This window comes from Penicillium maclennaniae, assembly GCF_028827695.1.
Source record: "Penicillium maclennaniae strain IBT 15551 chromosome Unknown utg000005l:1.0-2652337.0:1.0-2654196.0, whole genome shotgun sequence".
NCBI lineage: Eukaryota > Fungi > Ascomycota > Eurotiomycetes > Eurotiales > Aspergillaceae > Penicillium > Penicillium maclennaniae.
Window position 1 is genome coordinate 784,967 of NW_026623217.1, and position 22,037 is coordinate 807,003.

Genomic DNA, 22,037 nt, shown 5'->3' on the forward strand with positions numbered 1-22,037 from the left:
ATTGCATAGCAAGAAAACACGCTAAGATGCGTGCAACGCGATGAGGGTAAGATTATAGTTAAATACCCTACCCGTAATGTATCGGCTCATTATATGGTTGAGGTGAATATCATGGAGCTTAGGCGAAGGTTTCGCAACCGGCAGAGTCTTGTGTGTTTAGGTCGTATGGGAACGACCGTTTAAGCCATGCGTCAACAACAGGACGAAAGGTGGATGACCACCAGTTCTGGTTGGGTGCAGAAGAAGGGGCGTAACTGGGCAGTGGGCGATCAAGCGACGACTCGCTGCCCAAAGTTACGGCTATTAAGGAGGTCATTTCTGCCACCAGAGGCTGTCATTTTCGGCGTCGAATGCCAAGATGCCTGTATTCTAAACGTGAAATTTCTTTTTGATTTCGTTGACTATCGACCCGCACAGTCTAAAGAAGGGTCCTCATTTCCTCCATGTTACGGATACCAACCAGGTTACCGGCCTTGACGCGCTTCAGAGTCAAAGCAGCAATCAAAGCGGCACCAACACCAGAACCATCCTCAGCGGCCATGATCTCAACCTTGTCCTTCTCGTTTGGAGCCCAGTCGAGCATCTCGCGCAGAGCCTGGGCACCACGAGCCTTGAAGTGAGGGTACTTGGTGAAGACGGAGCCGTCGGCACCAACGTGGCAGGAGTCGATCTTCTTCTTAGTGCAGATGGCTGCGACGCCGCAGGAAGAGAGACGAGCGGCACGGGTGCCGATCAGCTCGGCCAGACGACGGATCATCTCCAGCTCAGGCCGGGTGGGACGGATACCGAGTTCGCTATGGAATTTGTCAAAGGTCTCGGACAGATTCTCGTAGGGATCCTCCTCAATGGCAGCGAGGAAGGAGGCGTCCAGTAGATAGGGCTTGTTCAGCTTCTCGGTGTTCTGGCCGTTGAAGATCGTGCCAGGGTGGCACTCGAGGAGGTCCTTGAGAGCCAGACGGAAGATCTCACCCAGGTACAGACCGGCGGTCATCTTCTCAAAGGCCTGCTGGCCGGGGCGGGGCGAGTCCCGGTCAATGATCTCGTCAAACTTGGTGAGGGGCAGGACCACGCGCTCGTTGTCGAAGGCTCCGTATTCGCAGTTGATAGCGATAGGCATGTCCGGGGGAAGGTTCAGGTGAGCGATCTTGGGCACGGAGCCAACGTTTTCCATGTATGCGGCGTTGACACCGGTGCCGAAAATACAGCCGATCTTCATTTCAGGATCGGTGTAAGCAGAGGCTATAAGGGTACCGGTGGTGTCATTGATGAGAGCTGCAACTTTAATGGGGAGGCCCTGTGCAAATTGAGTTAGTATTTAGGTAATTCAATCAGAAAAGTCCCTGGAGCATTACATACCCGCTTCTTCAGAATGGCCTCCAGAGGAGGAACAACATCCTCACCCTCGACACCGTCAATGTCGAAGCCCTTGGTCCAGCGCTGTAGAACACCGTGGTCGATGTAATCCTGAGTGGCGGGGTAGGAGAAGGTGAAACCGAGGGGCAGCCTGGACAAGTTCTCGTTCTCGTGGTGGAATTCGACGAACTGCTGCAAGCAGTCGGCGATGTACTCCCACAACTCCTCGGCGGTACCGGTACGAAGCTCTTCCGGCATCTTGTATTTCAGACTGGGTGATATCAAAGCCGCCCTTCTTGTCGGTGAGGGTGATCTCGCAAACACGCAGGTTGGTGCCACCCATGTCGAGGGCCAGATAGGTTCCCTGCTCTTCACCGTCGGGGAAGCCCATAACCCAGGTCACGTTCATGGGCTGGAGGCTATGTTAGTTCATGGGTGGGATGTATTCAGATGCGCGCTATCTCACAATGTTGCCGCCCTCGACCGTCAGACCTATGTTGTTGTTAGCTCCTTGAAACGATACCAGCGGAGGCGCGGGGTTCCGGACATACCCTTTTCAAGCTCACTCACGAAGTGCTTCACAATCTTCTTGAGTTGAGCAGCGTCGACGGTGAAGATATCCTCGAATCTCTTAATGTGCTCCAGAAGATTTTGCGGCAGCTCTTGCATCGACCCTAGAAACGATTAACGAGTGGAGGCTAATTGGAATTGAACTTAGCTCACCCTTGCGGGACGGCGGCTGCTTAGGACCAACTCCGACCATGGTGTATGTGATTCGATGAAGATGTACGAAGTTGTTGAGTAAAGATGAGAATCAAGAGGAGGGGAAATGACGATATGAGGGAAACGTGGGGCAACGATCGCCTTGCTTGATTTGGCTGCGGTGGACAACTTGAACAACTTCGCAACTTGACCAAGTTGACACCGGATTTCGCCCCTGCTGTTGGCTCCTGGGCTTCCGACAAATCAGGTTCCTTACTTTACTCGCTCTGCTACAGCTTACCCCATCTTTCAAACGGTCAATATGTCATTCACGCGGTCCATCCGCCCCATTCCTATTCCCCCTACTTGGAGCAGAGCGGGGCGGTGTGAACTCAGGTCCAACGACCTAACGGGATTTGCGCGCCAAGTGTGGAAATACATGCGTCAGTCCAGAATCAACGGTGTCATGCGACGCCAACTTCTCGCGCACGCGCTTCTCGTATGCAGTCGATAAGCCCAGAGTTCGCTCAACTTCCTCGGTGAGCCGATCCACCTCATCCTGAAGCCGCTCATCCCGAGTTGGAGCAGGGGCATCCTTGGCTTCACGCGACTTCGGATCCGGATTGGTCTCTTCCCAGAGAGCCTCCAATTCTTCAGCCCAGCCCACGGCTCTAGCAAACTTCCTTACACCTGTATCAATATCACCGAGTAGAAGAACATCATCCGGTCGTGATCCCAAACCCCCAACGCGATCCATATTAATCAGCACGCGGGGCGTTCCCTGTTTACACATTTGGGGGAGACTGGCAAATGGCTGGACAGAGAGACTAGTCCCCATCACAATGCAAAGGTCCGCCTCTTCCGGGAGAAAGCGGTTCTGGAAGAAACTCTCAGGGAGTGCTTCACCAAAGAAGACAATGTCCGGCTTAACCAGGCCGCCGCACTCCTTGCAGTGCGGCACCTCGCCTTTCTCAACAATTTCATGCATCTCAATGTCGGGATAAGGCGCCTTGCAGTCAATGCACCGCTGTGTCGCGAAGCTGCCATGCGCTTCTATGATTTTCTCACCAGGGAGACCCGCCTGGCGCTCAAGACAATCGATATTCTGAGTAAAGTGCTTCAAAAGCAGACCCTTGTCATGCAGTAATCTAATGAAGGTGTGGGCGACAGTTGGGCGATAGCGTCCAGGGTAGAGTTCACGCGCCAAGGCGTAGAATGGCTTCGGGTTCTGTCTGAAGAAACTAATGTCGAATACATCTTCAGGTTCTTCCAAGTCCAGCATAGCCAGGTTGGCGTAGAGTCCCGTCTCTGGTGACCGGAAATCCGGGATACCTGCCGAAGTGCTGATTCCCGCTCCTACCTGTCTCAAGTTAGCTTCTCTGTATAAGGCGGGATTGGGAACTTCACATACCATAATCACAATTTTTTGAACATTGTGTTCCTTGATGTATTTGGCGATGGCGTCGATATTGCGAGCTTCTAACTTCGAAGAGTGAGTGGAGTCGCTCACCATGGCTGATTCTTCGTTTCCCATGATGCGATGCTGGCGCCCAAGACGCCGAGGCTGATGCCGCGGTTTATGGCGTCGTCCGACTGTGAAGGTTCTATGTTGACCCGGTCCGACACTGTAGATTGCTGACGTCCAAAATGACTGAAGATTGAGAGAGACGTAGAGAAGTAGAAGTGGCGGAGCGAATGACGTTGCCCACAATCAGAGGTACACCGGCCCTTATATCGCTATATCGATCAAAGACTCCACTATGAAGCTTCAATCAAAGCCACATTCATGCAGAATGAACGTTCTTTGCAGATTTAAATTACCACCTTGTCTGCTATCAAACCCTCAGCTCCCAATTGAGTTAAAAAAGAAGCCCCGCCCATTCACCGCCCGCGGGGACTACAACTAGCGTATTTGGCATCAACAACTCACTCTCTGCATACTCCAGCATGGCCCTGTCCCAGGCCACGGCCAATGGCCATGTATCGTCTCCGCTGCCGGATCAATCGACTTCTGTCGAAATTTCCTCACGAACCGACATCTTCAACGCCAGCTCCGTCGCCGAGATCAAGGCTGCCTTGTCCCGCCTCCACAATCAAGAAGCGGCCGTAACTGCCCGCCTCGATGCCCTGGTGACCTCGCAGAAGGATCTTTCCCGCGAACTTGGCCGATTCGATCTCTTGCGTGCCAATATCGGTACACAGACTAGCACCACACGATCGATCAGCCATGGAATGCTCTCCGAGGCCGCTGGGACCGCTGAGCGGATCTCCAGCGCAGTGCGCAGACTCGACCTTGAACAGGCTCGGGTCAAGGCTACACTGGAGGTGGTGGAGCAAGTGGCTGAGCTCAAGGCGTGCGCATTGGGTGTTGCGGGGTCAATGGGTGCTTCCCAGGACTGGGAGACCGCGGCCAGCTACTTGCATCGCGCTGCGCAAGTTCCCCCGTCTGTGGTCAATGGAGCTTTCGCAGCTGAAATGGTGCCGACGGCCGAGGTCCCTGACCCGCCTAGTGTCACGTTGGACAATGCGGCCGAATCGCTGTGTGGACTGTTCCTGCGCGAATTTGATAAGGCCGTCAAGGAAAACGACGGGGCTAAGATTACTCGCTTTTTCAAGCTGTTCCCTCTCATTGGGCGGTCTGAAGTCGGTTTGGATGTCTACGGTCGCTATGTTTGCCAGGGTGTAGCAGCCCGGGCTCGTGGAAACCTGAATGCTAGTACTGGAGCTCACAAAGATGGGTTCTTCTACGCTAATGCATTGACAAAGCTATTTGAACATATCGCACAGATCATTGATGGTCACGGCGGGCTTGTTGAAAGACACTACGGTCCAAGGAAGATGGGACGGGTCATTGAACGACTTCAGGTCGAGGCCGATGTGCAGGGTGGCATCATTCTAGACACCTGGAGTGATGAGAGGCATGTCGATCGCAAATTGATGGACATCAAGTCATATGCCTTTACGTTCTTGGTGCAGAGTTTCCTCCCTGCTCAGCGAACGGGCCCGGCTCGTACACAGTCTCCAGCTCCTGGTGCCAATGCAGCCACCGAGGATGAAGGTGTGGACATGAAGGAAATTGACGGAATCCTGAACGAAATGGCCATCATGCTTGGTCGGTGGTCACTATACTGCCGGTTCTTGGCAGATACATGCAATGTAAGTATACTTCTTTGCTTCCATTCAATGGTCAATACTTACAAGCATACAGGCTCCTACAAATGAGGAAATCGAAGATGATGACAGCAGATACATTCTGCCTAGTTTCTTGCAAGAGGCACCTCTGACACAGAAGATCAACGACCGTCTGATATCTCCTTTCAACGCCATGACGACCTTCTTCTTCCGCCGATCAGTAGAAAAGGCCTTCCAACTGGACGAGTCTCCTGCAGGCCTGAACCTGAACCTCCACACACCACTACGGGCCGACCCACCGTACATGACCTCCGCCGTCGACGACATAATGTACATCGTCAACAAAGTGATCCAACAATCCCTCGCCACCTCCCAAGTATCAGTGGTAACCAACGTCGTCCCAACCCTCTCCCGCGTCCTCGGCTCCGACTTCATAGGCATGACCCAACGCAAAATGCGCGACGAATGCTACCCCCGCGCGGCCGTCCAAGGCGGCCAACCCCCAGAACAAACAATCTGCTCCTTCCTCGTCCAAATCAACAACCTCGAAATTGGAGTCGACTACATCCGCCGCATTGTGCAAAACAATACCGGCGCAAAACAAACTCTCACTCCAGACTCCACCCCCGATGTCACAGACCACCTCCTCGCTCTCTTCCCAGCTCCCGCGTCCGCTCTCCGCGTCGCACGAACCCTGCACTCTTTGGGCTCCTCGTTCGAGTCCAAAGTCTCCGACCTCCTCACAGACGGAATCCAAGTCATCTTTAACAACGTAATCAAACATCGACTCCGTCCCATTCTCGCAGACGCCTTCCGTGATATCGAATACATGCCCGAAGACCCAGACGAAGAATACACAGATGAAAACAACAAAGAACTCGTCCGTCCCCGCTTCAGCACAGGCTGGACAGAGCTTCTCCTCCCTTTATCACGGATCCTCACACATCAAGCATTCGACCGTCTCTTGACCGTGACAATAGCGTATTTCGTGCGTCTTCTCGAGAAGAGAATCTGGTCTTACCAAGGCCGAATTAACCCCCTTGGAGCGGCGAGGCTGGAAAGAGATATCGCTGGTCTGGTTGGTGCGGCTGTGGATGTTGGATCTGGATCCGGTGCCCCGGGAAGATATCGGCATCGGGAGACCTTTGCCAGGTGTGTGCAGATGACTTTGATCATGAGTATGGATGAGGACGAGTGGGATGAGATTATTCGAGGTGGAGAGGCGGCTGAGGTTGTTGATAAGTTGAGTAGAGAGGAGAGGGTGAGGGTGAGGGCTTGTGTTAGGAGGGGGTGAAGGGTTTGATTTGATTCGGGTGGATTGCATAGTCCTTGGCAGGGCTCTGTCGTTTCTTCTGCATTGCATACATTCAAATCATCTTCACATATAATCTTGATTGCATCTTCACGGAATTTGGTGTGCTTTTGATTCAGCTTATCGGTAGCGAGAACCGTGGTCCTGATGTTATTTACAAGCCAGTAAACTTTTTGAGAAAGGTATACAGTATTGACAAACTATATAGACATCGATTGAAATTAGTGTTAGGCAGAGAAGCTTAGAGCTTACCATCTACAAGTCAGACACGAGATTTTTTTTGAAAGAATTCTAATCAGAATTTGTCTATTCCGCATAACAATAATGGGTATGCTTAGCCGCTGCCAAAGCTCCACGCAAGTAAAAGACATTGTATACACCCGACCCAGATAAAAAAACGCCAGTCCAGTTCCAGTCCAGTTCATAAAAAAACAGATATGCTTTTCCCGTCCTAGTCATGACAGATCAATGGGAAGCGAGATGGTCGAAAGTTCGAAGATGTGTAGGGGGTGCGAAGGTATACATGAATATGAAAGGAAAGCCCCAGGCTTTCGGGGAAAAAAAAAAGAAAAAGAAAAAAAATAGATCACGCTCAAGGGATATCGAACAATGCGAATGGAAAAGAAAAAAGGAAGAAGAAAAAGAGGCTGGAATGCTGAGGTCATGAAATGATCAAAGGAACAAGAAACATTGTGACAATGTTTAATCCACCTTCTCGCTGATAACGGGCTGGTTCATGATGGGTGCATGAGTGTCCGTATGAGCGGGCTGGCGCTCCGCGACTTGACGGGGCGCGGTCGTGATTTTATGTTCCTGCATGCCCATGTCGCCTTCACTTCCTCCACGAGAACTCTCTCCGTTTGGAGGGTGGCCCTCAAGCATGATACCAGTCGGTGGGTTGCCGCCGCACATCATCTCAGAGTGCTCACCGATGCCGTAGCGCTGCTCGGCGGGGATGTGGTGGCCATCTTCGAGCTGGTCGTGCTTCTGCGGGGTCCAGGCGAGGTAGTCACGGCGGACTTCGACATAGTCATAGGCGAACTCGCCGAGCTGGTCGTCGTCCATACCGAGGAGTTCAGCTTCTTCAGAGGCACGCAGGTTCAGGCCAGGGATGGCGTTGATGCCGTAGGCGATGATCGTGGACATGACGAAAGCGTACGCGGCGGTTGCGACGATGTAGGCAATTTGGACGTAAAGTTGTTTATATTTGTGGATCACCCAGCCACCGACATGGTTGCCGGTGTTGACACCGTCGAGGCCGACAATGGCGTCGTCGCCGAAGAAGGCGTTAAAGATAAGGCCAACGATGCCGGCGATACCGTGCTCGGCGAGCACATCCATTGAGTCGTCGATACGGATCCAGTACTTGATTTTGGTGGAGTAGTTACAGACGATACCGGTGACAACACCGAGGATCACGCTGGCCCATGGAGAGATGAAACCGGAGGCTGGAGTGGCTGCGACGAGGCCGGAGATGGTACCGGAGCACCAACCGACCATGGACCACTTGCGGGCGAGGCGCCAATCGAGGAGGACCCAAGTAATGGCGCCAAAGGCGGCGGTCAAGTTGGTGTTCCAAGAAGCCATGGTAGCGCGGAGGTTGGCGCCAAAGGCAGAACCGCCGTTGAAGCCCAGCCAGCCGAACCAGAGGAAGACGGTACCGAGAAGGATGAGGGAGACATTATGAGGGCGGAAGTTGAGCATCATGCGTTCCTGTCGGCGGCCGAGGACCATCGAGTAAGCAAGGGCAGTGAAACCGGAGCCGATCTCGACGGGACCACCACCGGCGTAATCCATGACACCGTATTTGTTAGCCCATCCGTTGACGTTCCAGGCCCAGCAGGCCAGAGGGCAGTAAACGATAGTGGCCCAGATGAAAATGAAGACCATGGCGGGAAGAAGGCGACCACGCTCTGCGACAGCTCCCATCACGATAGCCGCAGTCACGCCGCAGAATTGCATCTAAAAGCTATAGTTAGATCGACGTGCAATGGAAATGAAGACAACTTGAATAGTACCTGATAGAAAGCATAGAGAAGACCGGGAATCAGAGGCGAACCCGGGCTAGGATCAGCCAAAGTCTTCATTAAACCAAAGTTACGCAAATTTCCGATATATCCGTTGGTCGCAGTCGGAGAGAAAGCCAACGAGTATCCCCAAAAGTACCATTGGAAGGTAATGACTGAGAACGAAGCCATGCACGCCCAGATCATACTCAGGGCGGACTTTCGGCGAGCGAGACCGGAATACAGGAAACCGAGACCGGGAACCATGACCATGACCATGGCCGAGGCCACGATGATATAGGCCTGGTCACCCGATTGGAACCATTTGTTCAAGTTTTCGGTGCCTGTTTAGGAGATTGATGAGTACAACATGCACCAATGCAGTTAAAACTAGGGCGAGAGCGCACGTACGGGAATCACCGCCCAGATCCGGGTTAGTCGAGAGAGAATAATCAGACGGAGCACCGATCCAGTTGTAGGACGCGTAGTCTGGGGCGTAGTCTTGTTTCCCGTTGAAAGTCGACATGATGGAAGTCGAGGAGCTCCTACGGGCTCGCGTGTGCTGATTGGAATGGAATGCAGGAGTGTAGGCGTGGTCGGAGTCGAGTTCGAAGATCGAGAGATGCTCAAGGGCGAAAAGGAACCTCCAACTGTGGCAGGAAGAGAGTTGGAGAGAACAGGATCGTGTGGAGAATGGAGAAGGGAAAGTCGCCACGGGGGGAGGTCGACTATAAAAAAGAAAGCGCAGGGCGTGGAGTTCCAGAGATAAGTCGGATCGACGGTCTCCACTTTCGAGGCCTGAAATCGGACCTGGACACAAAGGCAGAGTAATCTCGAGGCGCGATAACCAGGAGCCAAGAGAAGGAATGGAATTGAGCAGCTAGACAGTTTCGAGGCCGGCAGATAAAACCAGGGGAGGCGCGATTAAGTGGTAAAATGGGAGGTGTGTCGAGTGTTCTGTAGTGGACCTGAGGGGAGGAAAAAAGATTATGACAATAGCAATGGGATAATCGGTGTCAGCTCCCGATAAAAGAAAAAAAAATAACCTGGGAATTCCGTGGCTATAAACCCTAATGCCTATGGTTAATTCAACGATATACAGAGTCTCAAGTGGTCGGTCAACAATGGTATTGCATTTTCTTTGCTAGATTCAAGAAAAGATCAGTGCTTGAACAGAATCATCATCATCATCATCATCATAATCATGAAATCCATGTTCACATCCCGGCCCCGATGGCCGCATAGGTGGCGAGACAGGCAGCCCTGTTTGGCCTTGGCCCATGGGTCTCCCAACCCGGGAATCCTGTCCTGGCTCGAAACCGCCTTGAAACTCCGACCAGTTCGTTTTCCGGTGACGGCCACTCCGGGGAAATGATGGAGACTTTTGGAGACCTGGAGACAATGGAGCCGCGACTCCATTGCTCTGCAGGCGCGCAGGCATAGGTCTATATATACTGGCTTTCTGTTCCACGTTTGTGAGTCTCTATCTTATCACGGACTTCCTCTTTGTCTCCAGAGCCTCGCACTCCCAGGAAATGCAAGGCACACGTTTGGCGATAACCAAAGACGAGGTTCACAATCCAAGGCTGGCAATTGGACGAGTGAGGCAGTCTTATCGGGCCTGTGATTGGCCGCAGATAAACATTGCCACCGCAGGAGAGTGACATTCAGTTACTTGAATTGATTAGCACAGAACTAAGCTCGCCAAGTTCCCGGGTGGGTACTCGGACCATTCCGCATCGGGTTAGCTTCCTGCGGATTCGATCCTTTTCTTCATTGGCGATAGATAAGCCCGGATTCGCCGGGTTCTCCCGGCTCGGGATGTTCAGGGTTCCTGCATGTCCTGCCGAACTCGGGGCCTACTTCGGGCTCGGGGAGTCCGACTTGATCGCGGTCGTTTCTGATGTTCGGATACATAGTAAGTGAATCAATCATTCTGAATGAAGGAAGATCCTATCGCTGCATGGCTAGAAGGTGAGTGCATCGCTTCGACGTTCTCGCGGCCACTCGGAGCAGAGTAATAGTCATCGATCTGCTCCCATGGGGCCGGGTCTTGCTTTGGCCGTGAATAGGCCTGGGCTTTATCGCAGCCTCACTCTGGGCACTGTGGCTGAGCATTGGAAGACCGACTACGAGTGTACGTCGAGAATCCTCTCGAGATGGAATGTTTTTCCGGCCACGGCCCATGGTTTGTGTTTCACTTGGGTTCACGAGGCTCTTGCTGCTGGAAGACATCACCGGTGCGACCTGCATGACTGTATAGTTTTTTTGTTCAATATCAAACGATACAGTCAATTCTACAGACACATAAGAAATAGTAAATATTCTTCTAGATAATCGCATGATGCTTTTCCATGTGTCCCCAGTGTACTACGATATTCAAGAAAGGAGTGCTTCTTATACTAACGCCCATCTGAACCTCCAGTGTGGGTAAACTAAAGGGGTGGCCTTAGATAGGCTGCTTCTAGAGCTTCGGCACTACTGTAGCCCCTAAAGCTAGCCTCCATGGTCGGATCGAAAATCATCTAGAACCTTGCCCCGATCGAATTATCAAGTGGGGATCAATCAGCCAACATGTCGTACATCAGGGGGTTCCCTGTCAAGCTATATGTGGACACGCCAGATTTCTTCAGGCTTAATTTTCTCAATTCGTCCTCGTCATCGGATCCGCATTCTTTAAATTGACCTGCACACTCCGAGATTGAGGTTGCCTGGTGGTGGAGCTTGGCTCCTGAATGTCATGCGAGTGACTTGATGCTATTGCGCTCTTCTGCCTGGGCCCATGCATATTTTTCTAAGTTCCTGGGTATTATGTATGATGCCCGCTCGGCAGTTCTAATCCCATATCAAGTCTTGACTTACACGTCGTGTACCAAGTGCAGGATTCCATTCGTTGTTTAACTGTTCAAAGTTGGTCCGTGCAACCGTGCTCTGCACTTACCCGCAACGCAAGAGGTCCATGTAAGCTGTATGGGATAGTGCAATGACTGGTTTGCATATCAGGTATATGACCAACCAGTGACGTTCTGAACTTTCCTTCCTTGTAGGGATTGACTATGCAACAGTTGAACAACACAAAGTTATAAGTCGATCTAAAAACAGATGTTAAAATATATTTGGTGGCCACGCCCACTAACCTTATGATCTGTTCCCAGTCGTGTATCATGTATCGATCGAGACAGGAACCGATTATCAAGAAGACTCCATATTGAAGATTCTGGACTTAAAAAGGGCCATCCTTTTCAGAACCACGTTTCCCACCCGAAAACACCATCCTAATCCGTCCTTTCGCATCTTGGCAATACCAAAGCCAAGCCCACCTGATGGCCCCACTCAGGATGCAAATTTTCAGTCAGATTTTCAACAACAAGGCCGGCTGGCCCAATGGCAAGGCGCTTGACTACGAATCAAGAGATTGCAGGTTCGACCCCTGCGTCGGTCAATTTTTTGGTGTTTTTGAGTAGCTCATTTTGAGGAGCTATCTCTGCCCGGGGTGGATTGGAAGGTTGAAAGTTGAATTTTATTTTTGTTAAAGTGGAACGGGATGGTGGACAGTGGGACAAAGGTTGAGTAGCCAAGTCGTTACATGAAGCGATAGAGCACAAAACAAAGAGCCGAACTGAATTCTTTATCGTCAAAGGGTTTGTGTTGACTGAAGAACAGATGCAGATTCATTCCGCAGCACCTTGATATAGCGTGTGCGGCGACAGTCTAGGCTTTAGTCTCCTCCTGTACCGAAAACCAGAATAAACAGTTGCACCGGCGTAAAATATCTATTATATATAGGGGATATCAATCCGATCACATAGGTTACAATCAGATCCACACGAGCAGTCCAAGAAAAGCATATCAGACATTAACACTGTACCCAGCTCCCAGACCACGTTGGCGACGAAGCGCATTCAGATACTTGCGACCCTCATCAACCCAGAAGACAGAGCTAGCAAGTAGGAACAGCTTCAAAAGCGAGCTTAAGCTCAACGGCTCAGTCTGGAAGACGCGCTGGAGGAAAGGTAGGTAGATGACACAGGCTTGGCCGGCCAAGGAGCCAAGGACACAGTAGTTGAACATCTTGTTTCCGAAGAGCGAGATTTCACCGCGCAGGATGGACTTGCCCTCGCTGCGGCACGTTAGCGCGTTGAACATGTCGAAGAGGACGAAGCAGGTGAATGTCATTGTTGTGTCATGGGCTGTGACGACGCGGGTTCGTTTGCCCAGAGGTGTACCGTCGTCCATTTCGCCCATCTCGTGGATATACACTGCTAGTGTACCGAGCATGATGACCAGAGCCGAGGTGAGGACTCGTTGCACGAGAGGTCTTGTGAGGACGCGGGCGGTCTTGGGACGGGGCGGGCGGTTCATGATGGAGGGGTCGACGGGTTCGACGCCCAGAGATTGGGCAGGTGGGCCGTCCATGAGAATGTCTGGAATGGGTTAGAAGGAAATTAATAGTTATACAGAATGTTGGAACTCACTGATCCACAGAATCTGCATGGCATTCAGCGGATTCTCGAAGCCCAGGGTGGTGCTGACCAGTACAAGACTGAGCGCAGCCACACTGGTACTCAGTTGGAATGTGACGAAGTTCTGGATGTTGTAGAAGATTCCCTTGCCCTGCTCGATTGCGCGCAGAATAGTCGAAAAGTCGTCATCAGTCAGAATCATGTCTGCTGCCTCCTTGGCAACATCGGTACCCAGCTTGCCCATGGAGATGCCAATATCGGCCTTCTTGAGGGCTGGTGCATCATTGACACCGTCACCAGTCATAGCCACAACATCTCCACGAGCCTGGAGGGCCTTGACAATCTTCATCTTATGGTCCGGACTCGTGCGAGCAAAGATCGACGTGGTTGAAATGGCCTGGGACAGCTCGGCAGTACTCATGTGATCGAGTTCTCTACCGCTAATAACGGAGCGTGAACCTGGCGCCTCGCTGACGGGCATACCAAGCTTCTTGGCGATAGCTACGGCGGTTGTCTCAGCATCACCCGTGATCATAATGACACGGACTCCACCAGACATCAAACGTCGAATAGACTTGTGGACGTCCCTGCGAGGGGGATCGTTCATGCCCACCAGTCCGGCGAAAACCAATCCATTATAACGATCGTCATCATTGGAAGGGCTGCTGGAGCTGGAAGTAGGAGTTCCAGAACGACTGCCAAATCCTCGCATGCCTCTAGACGAGTCTCGGACTGCACCGCTAGCAAAGGCGAGCACTCGGAGACCCTCCCTTGCCATTTTCTCGGCAGCTTCCCGGATCATCTGCCGTCTGGGCTCGTCCAAGATTACCTCACGACCATCCTTGGTCAAATAAGTGTCAGAGCGAGCGAGAACCTGTTCAAGAGCGCCCTTGATATATGCCACATTAGAATCACCAGGGCTACCACTACCAATGATGACACCCATCCATTTCCGCTCAGAGCTAAAGGGAGTCTCAGAAACACGACCACTAATGCGTTCGCGGACATCATCCTCGCCCAAAGTATCAAGGAGGTCCAAGATGGCAACATCGGTGGGCTGGCCCACCCAACGGCTCTTCACAGCAGTGGAGTTTCGGTCAACGGTCGAGGAGAGAATTGCAGCGGAGGAGGCAGTCGCTGGTGAGTTGGCGTGCGTGCGGGAGAGTCGAGAATTGTTTGCAATATTTCCAACGCGGAGGATAGTCCGAGCTGCAGGGCCAGGTGAGAGTACGCCAGTCATATCCCGGTGAACCTCAAAAGGCTCGGTGCTGTCAAAATGCCACATCTTGGTGATCGTCATATGGTTGAGCGTGAGTGTTCCAGTCTTGTCACTGCAAACAACATTGACGGAGCCAAGTGTTTCGACACTGGGGAGTCTGCGCATGATTGCCCCTCTCTTGGCCATAGTGAGCACACCAAGAGCGAGAGTGACGGTCACAATGATAGGCAATCCTTCTGGGATAGCTGCAACAGCAAGAGAAACGCTAATTGTAAACATTTCTAGGACTTTACGGCCTTGCAGGAGACCAATAAACATGATCAAACCAATGACACCGAATGAGACCCAACTCAATTCTTGGCCCAGGCGATCCATGGACAGCTGCAACGGAGTCCGGGACTCTCGATTTCCTGCAGTGAAGCGGAAATAGCTCCAAATTCTGTCTTGGCACCAGTTGAGATCACAATACCCTGACCATAGCCTGAACGAACCAGAGTTCCCATAAAAGCAATGTTGTGTTGTTCATTCAGCCGAATATCGGCACCAACGGCGCCAGTAGCTGGAGCATCATAGAACGGAGATCGAGGAGGGGTGGTACCTCTCAGAGCATGGACTTTCCCGCCATGACTGCGAAGGGCAGCAGAAAACTTGACCACCGGTTCGTTCTCACCAGTCAGGTTCGATTCGTCAATTGAAAGATCCGTGGCAGAAGTGATCCGAATGTCGGCAGGGATACGGTCACCTGTAGCGAAGAGAACCATGTCACCAGGGACAAGGTCAGCTGCAGGAACAGTTGTGGACGCCTTCATCGCAGATGAAGGTGTGCCCGGGCTCTTGCTCCTGAGATCTGCCAACTCCTCCCCAAGCCCCGCCAGAGGAGCGTTTTCTGCACCGGCATTTGGACCGGGATGATGGCGAATGAGGTGGGCGTAACGGGACGAGACGACTCAGCGCCTCGAGCGACTTCTCCGACCGGTATTCCTGAACAAAGCCAACCGACACCACAATTGTGACCGCAAGTGTAATGCTCAGGGCGTCGTCAAGGTTACCCATCAAAAAGGAGATTCCAGCCGATGCGAGAAGGAGTAAAATGAGGGTCTCCTTGAATTGCTTGAGAAATCGCAGCCAAAGGGGTTCCGGCTCCTCGTGGGGAAGTTCGTTGGGGCCATCGCGTGCAAGGCGAATCTCGGCCTGAGCAGGCGTTAAACCATGCTGCAAGGAAGTTTGTAGACGCTCGGCGGTTTCATGAGGCTCGAGCCATGAGTATGTAGAGGTCGATGTCTGGAGCAAGAGAGCCAGGGTGTTAGTGGTGTTCTTCCAATGGCGAGACTGGCTCAGGAGGAAACCAAGGCATTGGGATAAATTAGAGATTCTGATATGTCCACACTTACCGAAGAAGGTGCATCCAGTCGCGCACCTAGAGGATTAGCGGACAATGGACGCGAAGACTCGGTGTGTGCATTGTGCAGAGGTAGCGCAGGAGTCGTCGACCTTGACATCTCTCATGCTTTGACGAAAAGAAGGAAAACGAGAACAAAGAAAGGAGCGCGTCGTATCTAGCGTAGAGCACTTTGCATCCCGGGTCGTGACTGAGCGGGCAGATGTTTCTTTTTAAGATGCGATCTGGCAGCAGCTTCAAAACGGGGGGCTAGACTGGCGGACAGAACCAAGTGGGAGCCGCGGTCGGAGGATCGACGAAATGTAATCCTACCACCAAAGGAAAAAAAAAATTCAGAAGGAGCAGATGATCCTGACTTCAAGCAGTACAAGGCACATCAAAATTGACATGAGATAATCGGTCTACTGCGACTGAGCGCAGCCAAGTCCCATGATGATGCTTTACCCAAAGGGGCTAGTTTCAGCGTGCTCGGGATAATATTTAATCCGAATCTGCCGCATCAAGACTTGTGCAATGCATGAGTCAGCGCATTCCTCGTTTCCCAGCCTCCTGGATTACATGAGCAGGCATCACTGAGGAGTCCACCTGACTGCCTGATTCCCACCCGACGCGCATCCCCTTCTTTCTGAGACTATCTCGCGCATCCAGGACGTGACTCCAACGCGACGTGGTGGTTAGTTTTGGTTTTTTTTTGTTTAACAATTCTGGTCGCAAATTTGCCATCTTGATCGCCTATTCCTATACGACGTGTACAGCACCTCCCTCAAGCCTTTGTTTTCACGTTAGCGCGTCAACCTCTCTGTCAACTTGCACCCCGCGCCAGGCGGGTTGCCCTTCTCCTACATCTAGCACTTTGATTTCTCGGAAGGATCACTTCGATTACGCGCTATGTTCTACTCCGAGACTCTTTCTCTCCAAAACCGGGCCGCTGGCCCGCGTCTGGTTGTCGGCCAACATCGAGCGCAAGCTTTCCAAATCGCACATTCTCCAGTCCGACATTGAAAGCAGCGTCAGCGCCATTGTCGATCAAGGCCAGGCGCCTATGGCTTTGCGACTTAGTGGTCAGCTTTTGCTGGGTGTCGTGCGCATTTACAGCCGCAAGGCGCGTTACCTTTTGGACGATTGCAATGAAGCTCTTATGAAAATTAAAATGGTATGAACCTGATTTTTTATATTGGTGTCTCACGTCACCTAACCTCACAACAGGCCTTCCGTCTTACAAACAACAATGACTTGACGAGCACAGTCGTCGCGCCGGGTGGCATCACACTTCCCGACTTGCTGACTGAAACCGATCTATTTACCAACCTTGATACGTCGCTACTTTTCCCACAGAACCTGAACATGGATTCGAGCGGAAAGCGACCAGGTCACATGGACTTTGGCAGCCAGATCCTGCCTGATAGCACTCTCCGCCGTTCAGTCTCCCAGGAACCCGCGCGCCTCGAGGATGCTAGTCTGATCGAAATTGACCTGGGTGAGGATGAGAACCCCCTGGGTATGGATACCACCATGGAAATTGGTCGAGATGCTCCTCCGGCTCGCCCCATGGAAGATGATCTGTTTAGTGATTCCGGCAAGCTCATCGACGATCATGACATCCCTATCGATATTGGTGAAGATGATTTGCCGCTGGACCGTATGGATATCGACAACTTGAATGACCCTCTCGTCGATGGCCCTGTGGATTTTGGTGGTGATGACGATCTTGGTGGTATGACTCCTCGTGCTGAAGATCACCGCTTTGCGCGCGACTCGGAGAGCCCTCTTTCGGACGCCGGATCTGTCCAGATGACCCAACTCGAGGAAGAATTTAACCGTGATGTCTCTGCTACCCCTGAAGCTCAAGCCCAGCAACGCCAGACATCCAAGCGTCAAAAGTTGATCGAATTAGATCGCCGGCCAGCCATGTCCAACACCGAGGTCAAGGCCCTGCAGGCCGATCGTTCGGAGATTCTGAAGCCCACCTCCTTCCTGCCCCGCGACCCCGTTCTTTTGACTTTGATGACCCGCCAGCAGAACGGCGAGTTTGTTTCAAGCATCTTCGGCGAAGAGCGTGGTCGTGGCTGGGCCCCTGAGCTTCGTGGTCTCCTTTCTCTGGACTCCGTGAAGAGATCTGGTGAGCTGAAGCGCAAGCGTGACAGCGGAATTTCCGACATGGATGTAGCTGCTGCTGAGATGCCTGCATTGGAATTCGGTGAGGATGATGCCATTGTCCCCGTTGATGAGGGCATCGGCCTCGAGACCACCCTGAACCAGCACTCGGAGATTGAATTCCCTGGAGATGATGGTGTCCAGGATATGCACTTTAGCGATGCAGGCGATATTCAGCCCCTCGAGGACTTGGATGATACCATTCGTCCCGTTGACAACGAGGCTGTCTCTTTGGGTACCAAACACGCCGTCCACGTCCTACGTGAGCAGCTCGGCGACTCGGAACAGAAGAAGGGTGTGCTCTTCCAGGACCTTCTCCCGGAGAAGCGCGCCACCAAAGCCGACGCGACTAAGATGTTCTTCGAGGTTCTGGTGCTGGCCACTAAGGACGCCGTCAAAGTAGAGCAGACAACCAAGTCAATTGGTGCTCCCCTCAAGATCAAGGGCAAGCAGGCCCTCTGGGGCTCATGGGCCGAGGAAAATGTCGCCGGTGCTGCCAGCCAGCTGACCCAGGTTTTGTAAATGGGACACCTGTCCAAAAATACGGGATATACTGGCGCACCTTCCATTCATGTACAGCTGAGTTTGGGATGGTCTATGGGTTTCTGGAAGATCCAGTAATTGAGGTAGCATCATTTAGATGACTATTTGGAGTTCTTGGACTGGTCTGGAGAAACGGGGCGATTGCTTTGCAGGATTATTTACACCGGAGTGTGATTGTTTAACGGTTGACCGTGGTGCTATGACTAGATAATTGATCATTCCAACAAGAAACAGCTGAAAAACTGATCCACATTTGTCCCGTAAATTTCCAAATAAGTCAATGCATGTGGAGGCCTTCAAGCGGAGCATGCCATGTGCGAGATGACAGGTCTTGGCTGCACATGCAAGGACTTGTTACTTAGTCCACACACATCTAGCTACTCGCAAGTAGTCCAATTGATGCCTGGCAAAGAATCAAACTGGGCTCTATTGTTCAATGTGTACGTATAGCTTGGCCAAGCACCCGGCGAACCGGATACTCATTTCCGATGATAGCACCGTCACACTAGAGCCAAGCATATTGCTTTCGCTGAAGTATACCCGCAAAATGCCTAAAGCAATAATAAAAAATAGATTTAAAGGTAATAATTCACCGTTGTAACAAAACCCCAATTAGACCGAAGAATATTCAGCAAGGACAATTTGCCCAAACTAGAATTAGCTCCGGGGATGATATCATCTGCTATTGGGCCGAAGAAAACTAGCCCAGAACAAGATTAGATCTCGCGCGGTGACATTAATCAGCTCGGCGCTCTTACAGTCCGATTTACCCATTCAGGAGAAAGCACAAAAGGACCCTTCTCCATCCTCTGAGTGTTTTAGTTCCTCGCTATTTCCGACATTGAAATTGAACGCATGGCCTAAAACACCCCTCTCAACAATGTCGCGGCCAATCTCGCCACCCCGCATTCGCACCGAGCACGAACCCGGAACCGAAACGCACATTGAAAAGACACGCGAAAGTGAAAGTCCGCGCCGCTCGACGGATGGCAATAGCTCTAATGATGGATTGGAAGACGAGAATAAGCAATATGAAGAGGATGGAACTTTTGCGCCGATTGCGTGCCCTACGACGCACGAGGAGCGCGGGACGCTACAAAAGATGAGGTCCAATGCGTCGCGGTCGTTGGAGCGGAGTTGGTCGTTGAATGATGGGGTCAGTATTGGCGGGGAGAAATTTGAGGAGAGCGCTGAGGATGGAGGGGATAATGGGTTTGTTGTTGGGTGGGAGGAAGGGGATGTGATGTATCCGAGGAATATGAGTAAGGCGCGGAAGTGGTTGATTGTCATCATTGTATCGATGGGGTCACTTTGTGTGTGAGTACACTCTTTTTATTTATTTTTTTGTTCTTTTCTTTCGAGGCTTGGGTCGGTGCTGACTTGGATAGGACCTGTACGTCATCGATGTACACCACGACGTATACTCAGTTGATGAAAGAGTTTGGGTGCTCACAGGAGGTCACGACTTTGGGATTGTCCTTTTTTATCTGGGGCCTTGGTTAGTATCTGCGGATCTGGTGTTTGGGGTCATTATTAACGATGCTCTAGGAGTGGGTCCGCTTTTCCTGAGTCCTTTATCTGAGGTATTGTCAATTTCTTGAGAACAAAGGATAGAAGATTGACGCTGAACAGTTCTATGGCCGGAGAAACATCTATATCGTCTCATTCTCTCTGTTTCTGATATGGCTCATTCCCTGCGCGGTTGCAAAGAACATCCAGACTATGATCGTTTGTCGTTTCTTCAATGGATTGTCAGGAAGTGCTTTCCTCAGTGTTGCTGGTGGCACTGTGGGCGATCTGTTTGATCGACATGAGCTCGCTTTCCCCATGATGCTTTATACGGCAAGTCCGTTTGTTGGACCTGAACTTGGACCTCTGTGAGTTCTCTGTGCCTTGGGTATCTCTTCACGGAGCTGATTGAGCGTTATAGTATCGGTGGATTTATCAACACGTTCACAACATGGTATGTGCTCTCACGCTTGCTCTGATGGTCAAATGTTAACAGAACAAGGCGGTGGACATTCTATGTCCTTCTCATTTGGACTGGCGTTCTGCTCGTCTCGATCGTGCTTCTCGTTCCGGAGACCTACCATCCCGTGTATGTATTATTCTAAATGAGATCGGGTCTAATTTTCGCATGTACTGACTAAATTAGGCTATTGAGGCGGAAAGCGCAAAAGCTCCGCAAGGAAACCGGAGATGACCGATGGATCGCCCCCATCGAAAAGATGAATCGATCAGTAGCGCAGACCGTTCTGCGATCTATGTACCGCCCAATTCAACTCTTGGTCCTGGAGCCTATGTGCCTGAACTTGTGTATCTTTTCAGCCATCCTACTGGGTATTCTCTACCTCTTTTTCGGAGCCTTTCAATTGGTTTTTGAAAGCGTATACGGCTTTTCATTATGGCAACGAGGCCTCTGTTTTCTGGGTCTCTTTGTCGGCATGGTTCTCGCGATCATCTCGGATCCCTTTTGGCGGCGAAATTATGCGCGTCTGGAGCAAAATTACCAGAAGGCCACTAATAATCTCGATGAGTTTCAGCCGGAGTGGCGTCTGCCTCCAGGTTAGTTTCGGACTCGTTTTGAGAAGCGCGTGGAATCTGATTTATCTCCCATAGCCATCCTGGGCGGACCCTTGGTCACCATTGGGCTGTTCATCTTCGCTTGGACAATTTACCCTGACGTGCACTGGATCGCTCCCATCATTGGTAGTGCTGTGTTTGGCGCAGGGTAAGTACACCTGACCTACTTCAGTCGTCTCTTGAAGGATCTGATACTAATGGGACCGTGTCACTACCAGGACTATCCTGGTCTACTCTGGGATCTTCACCTTTCTCGTCGATGCCTATCCTACCTTCGCAGCCAGCGCTCTAGCAGCGAACAGCTTCACCCGGTCAGCATTTGGAGGCATATTTCCCCTGTTTGGGATTCAAAGTAAGTTTGTCTTGAGCTATTTTCATCTCAGCATGTATCGAGGGTCTGTGCTCTGTCTGCATGGAGAGGTTCCCGTTGCAGATTGCATCGTGTCTCCAGCCGTTTTGCATCTGCAGAGACAATGGCGCGGGAGCACTGATTCTATTGCAAAGTTGTGTCAGGAACGTAACTAACGGTCACGCAGTGTACAATAACCTGGGCTACCATTGGGCGACTTCGCTGCTGGCTTTCCTGACCCTGGCAATGGCCCCTTTCCCGTAAGTTGATTTGATATCTCCTGATTTCTCCATCTGTGAACGTCGCGCTATGGCCTCGAATTTCCGTTTTCACTGCCTGGCAAACCTCGCAGAAGCTCAAAGCTCAGGTTTTATTCATGTGGAATCAAGTCGCAGCTTTCACATGACATCTTTCTGAATGATACTGACATTTGACACTGTTTTTCTAGGTACATTTTCTTCAAATACGGAGCTCGTATTCGCAAGAAAAGTCGTTTTGCGACCCAGCAGATGTGATGATCCCAGAATCCCAAACATGCATAGTCTATGGACTACCAAATCGTCGTTCGCACACGACTTGATACCTTACATATTCTAATATGAGAACTTGACTGCTCGGTTTCAAAGCAGCTGCAGTGCTAATGATAGTACCAATATAAACTCAATGTTCTAAATTCGCTATAGATGCGAGAACTCTTTTACTTTGCGAGCGGCCAGCTGGTATTCTGTGATCTGGTGACTCTGAGCTCTTGAAGCTCAATGACGCTCGGCCCGTCCCCAGGATGATGGCTCTACGCCAGCTGTTGTCCTACAGCTGCAATTA

General features: G+C 51.4%; 7 protein-coding genes across 7 annotated transcripts; 3 read left to right on the forward strand and 4 right to left on the reverse strand.

The window, feature by feature from the left end:
- Positions 1 to 418: 418 nt before the first annotated feature.
- N7477_005526 (putative hexokinase Kxk) lies at positions 419 to 2,116 on the reverse strand (the record flags this gene model as incomplete). Its single annotated transcript, XM_056967189.1, has 6 exons — positions 419 to 1,294; positions 1,357 to 1,542; positions 1,568 to 1,765; positions 1,820 to 1,845; positions 1,905 to 2,027; positions 2,077 to 2,116. 6 exons carry the CDS (start codon positions 2,114 to 2,116, stop codon positions 419 to 421), a joined length of 1,449 nt encoding a protein of 482 aa, XP_056821943.1.
- A 345-nt stretch (positions 2,117 to 2,461) lies between these two features.
- On the reverse strand, positions 2,462 to 3,589 carry N7477_005527 (SIR2 family NAD-dependent protein deacylase; the record flags this gene model as incomplete). Its single annotated transcript, XM_056967190.1, has 2 exons — positions 2,462 to 3,415; positions 3,467 to 3,589. The coding sequence occupies 2 exons, from the start codon at positions 3,587 to 3,589 to the stop codon at positions 2,462 to 2,464; spliced, it is 1,077 nt and encodes a 358-aa protein (XP_056821944.1).
- A 413-nt stretch (positions 3,590 to 4,002) lies between these two features.
- Positions 4,003 to 6,481, forward strand: N7477_005528 (Golgi transport complex subunit COG4; the record flags this gene model as incomplete). Its single annotated transcript, XM_056967191.1, has 2 exons — positions 4,003 to 5,211; positions 5,264 to 6,481. The coding sequence occupies 2 exons, from the start codon at positions 4,003 to 4,005 to the stop codon at positions 6,479 to 6,481; spliced, it is 2,427 nt and encodes an 808-aa protein (XP_056821945.1).
- A 720-nt stretch (positions 6,482 to 7,201) lies between these two features.
- On the reverse strand, positions 7,202 to 9,031 carry N7477_005529 (ammonium transporter; the record flags this gene model as incomplete). Its single annotated transcript, XM_056967192.1, has 3 exons — positions 7,202 to 8,461; positions 8,518 to 8,849; positions 8,917 to 9,031. 3 exons carry the CDS (start codon positions 9,029 to 9,031, stop codon positions 7,202 to 7,204), a joined length of 1,707 nt encoding a protein of 568 aa, XP_056821946.1.
- A 3,323-nt stretch (positions 9,032 to 12,354) lies between these two features.
- Positions 12,355 to 15,686, reverse strand: pmr1 (Ca(2+)/Mn(2+)-transporting P-type ATPase PMR1; the record flags this gene model as incomplete). The annotated part of the gene is made up of 5 exons (XM_056967193.1): positions 12,355 to 12,929; positions 12,981 to 14,597; positions 14,657 to 15,073; positions 15,132 to 15,468; positions 15,579 to 15,686. 5 exons carry the CDS (start codon positions 15,684 to 15,686, stop codon positions 12,355 to 12,357), a joined length of 3,054 nt encoding a protein of 1,017 aa, XP_056821947.1.
- Positions 15,687 to 16,474: 788 nt separating this feature from the next.
- On the forward strand, positions 16,475 to 18,262 carry N7477_005531 (kleisin alpha; the record flags this gene model as incomplete). The annotated part of the gene is made up of 3 exons (XM_056967194.1): positions 16,475 to 16,531; positions 16,578 to 16,739; positions 16,793 to 18,262. 3 exons carry the CDS (start codon positions 16,475 to 16,477, stop codon positions 18,260 to 18,262), a joined length of 1,689 nt encoding a protein of 562 aa, XP_056821948.1.
- Positions 18,263 to 19,163: 901 nt separating this feature from the next.
- N7477_005532 (MFS transporter) lies at positions 19,164 to 21,730 on the forward strand (the record flags this gene model as incomplete). The annotated part of the gene is made up of 11 exons (XM_056967195.1): positions 19,164 to 19,600; positions 19,672 to 19,781; positions 19,832 to 19,866; positions 19,916 to 20,160; positions 20,214 to 20,246; positions 20,295 to 20,381; positions 20,439 to 20,848; positions 20,903 to 21,014; positions 21,085 to 21,218; positions 21,403 to 21,475; positions 21,664 to 21,730. 11 exons carry the CDS (start codon positions 19,164 to 19,166, stop codon positions 21,728 to 21,730), a joined length of 1,743 nt encoding a protein of 580 aa, XP_056821949.1.
- Positions 21,731 to 22,037: the final 307 nt, after the last annotated feature.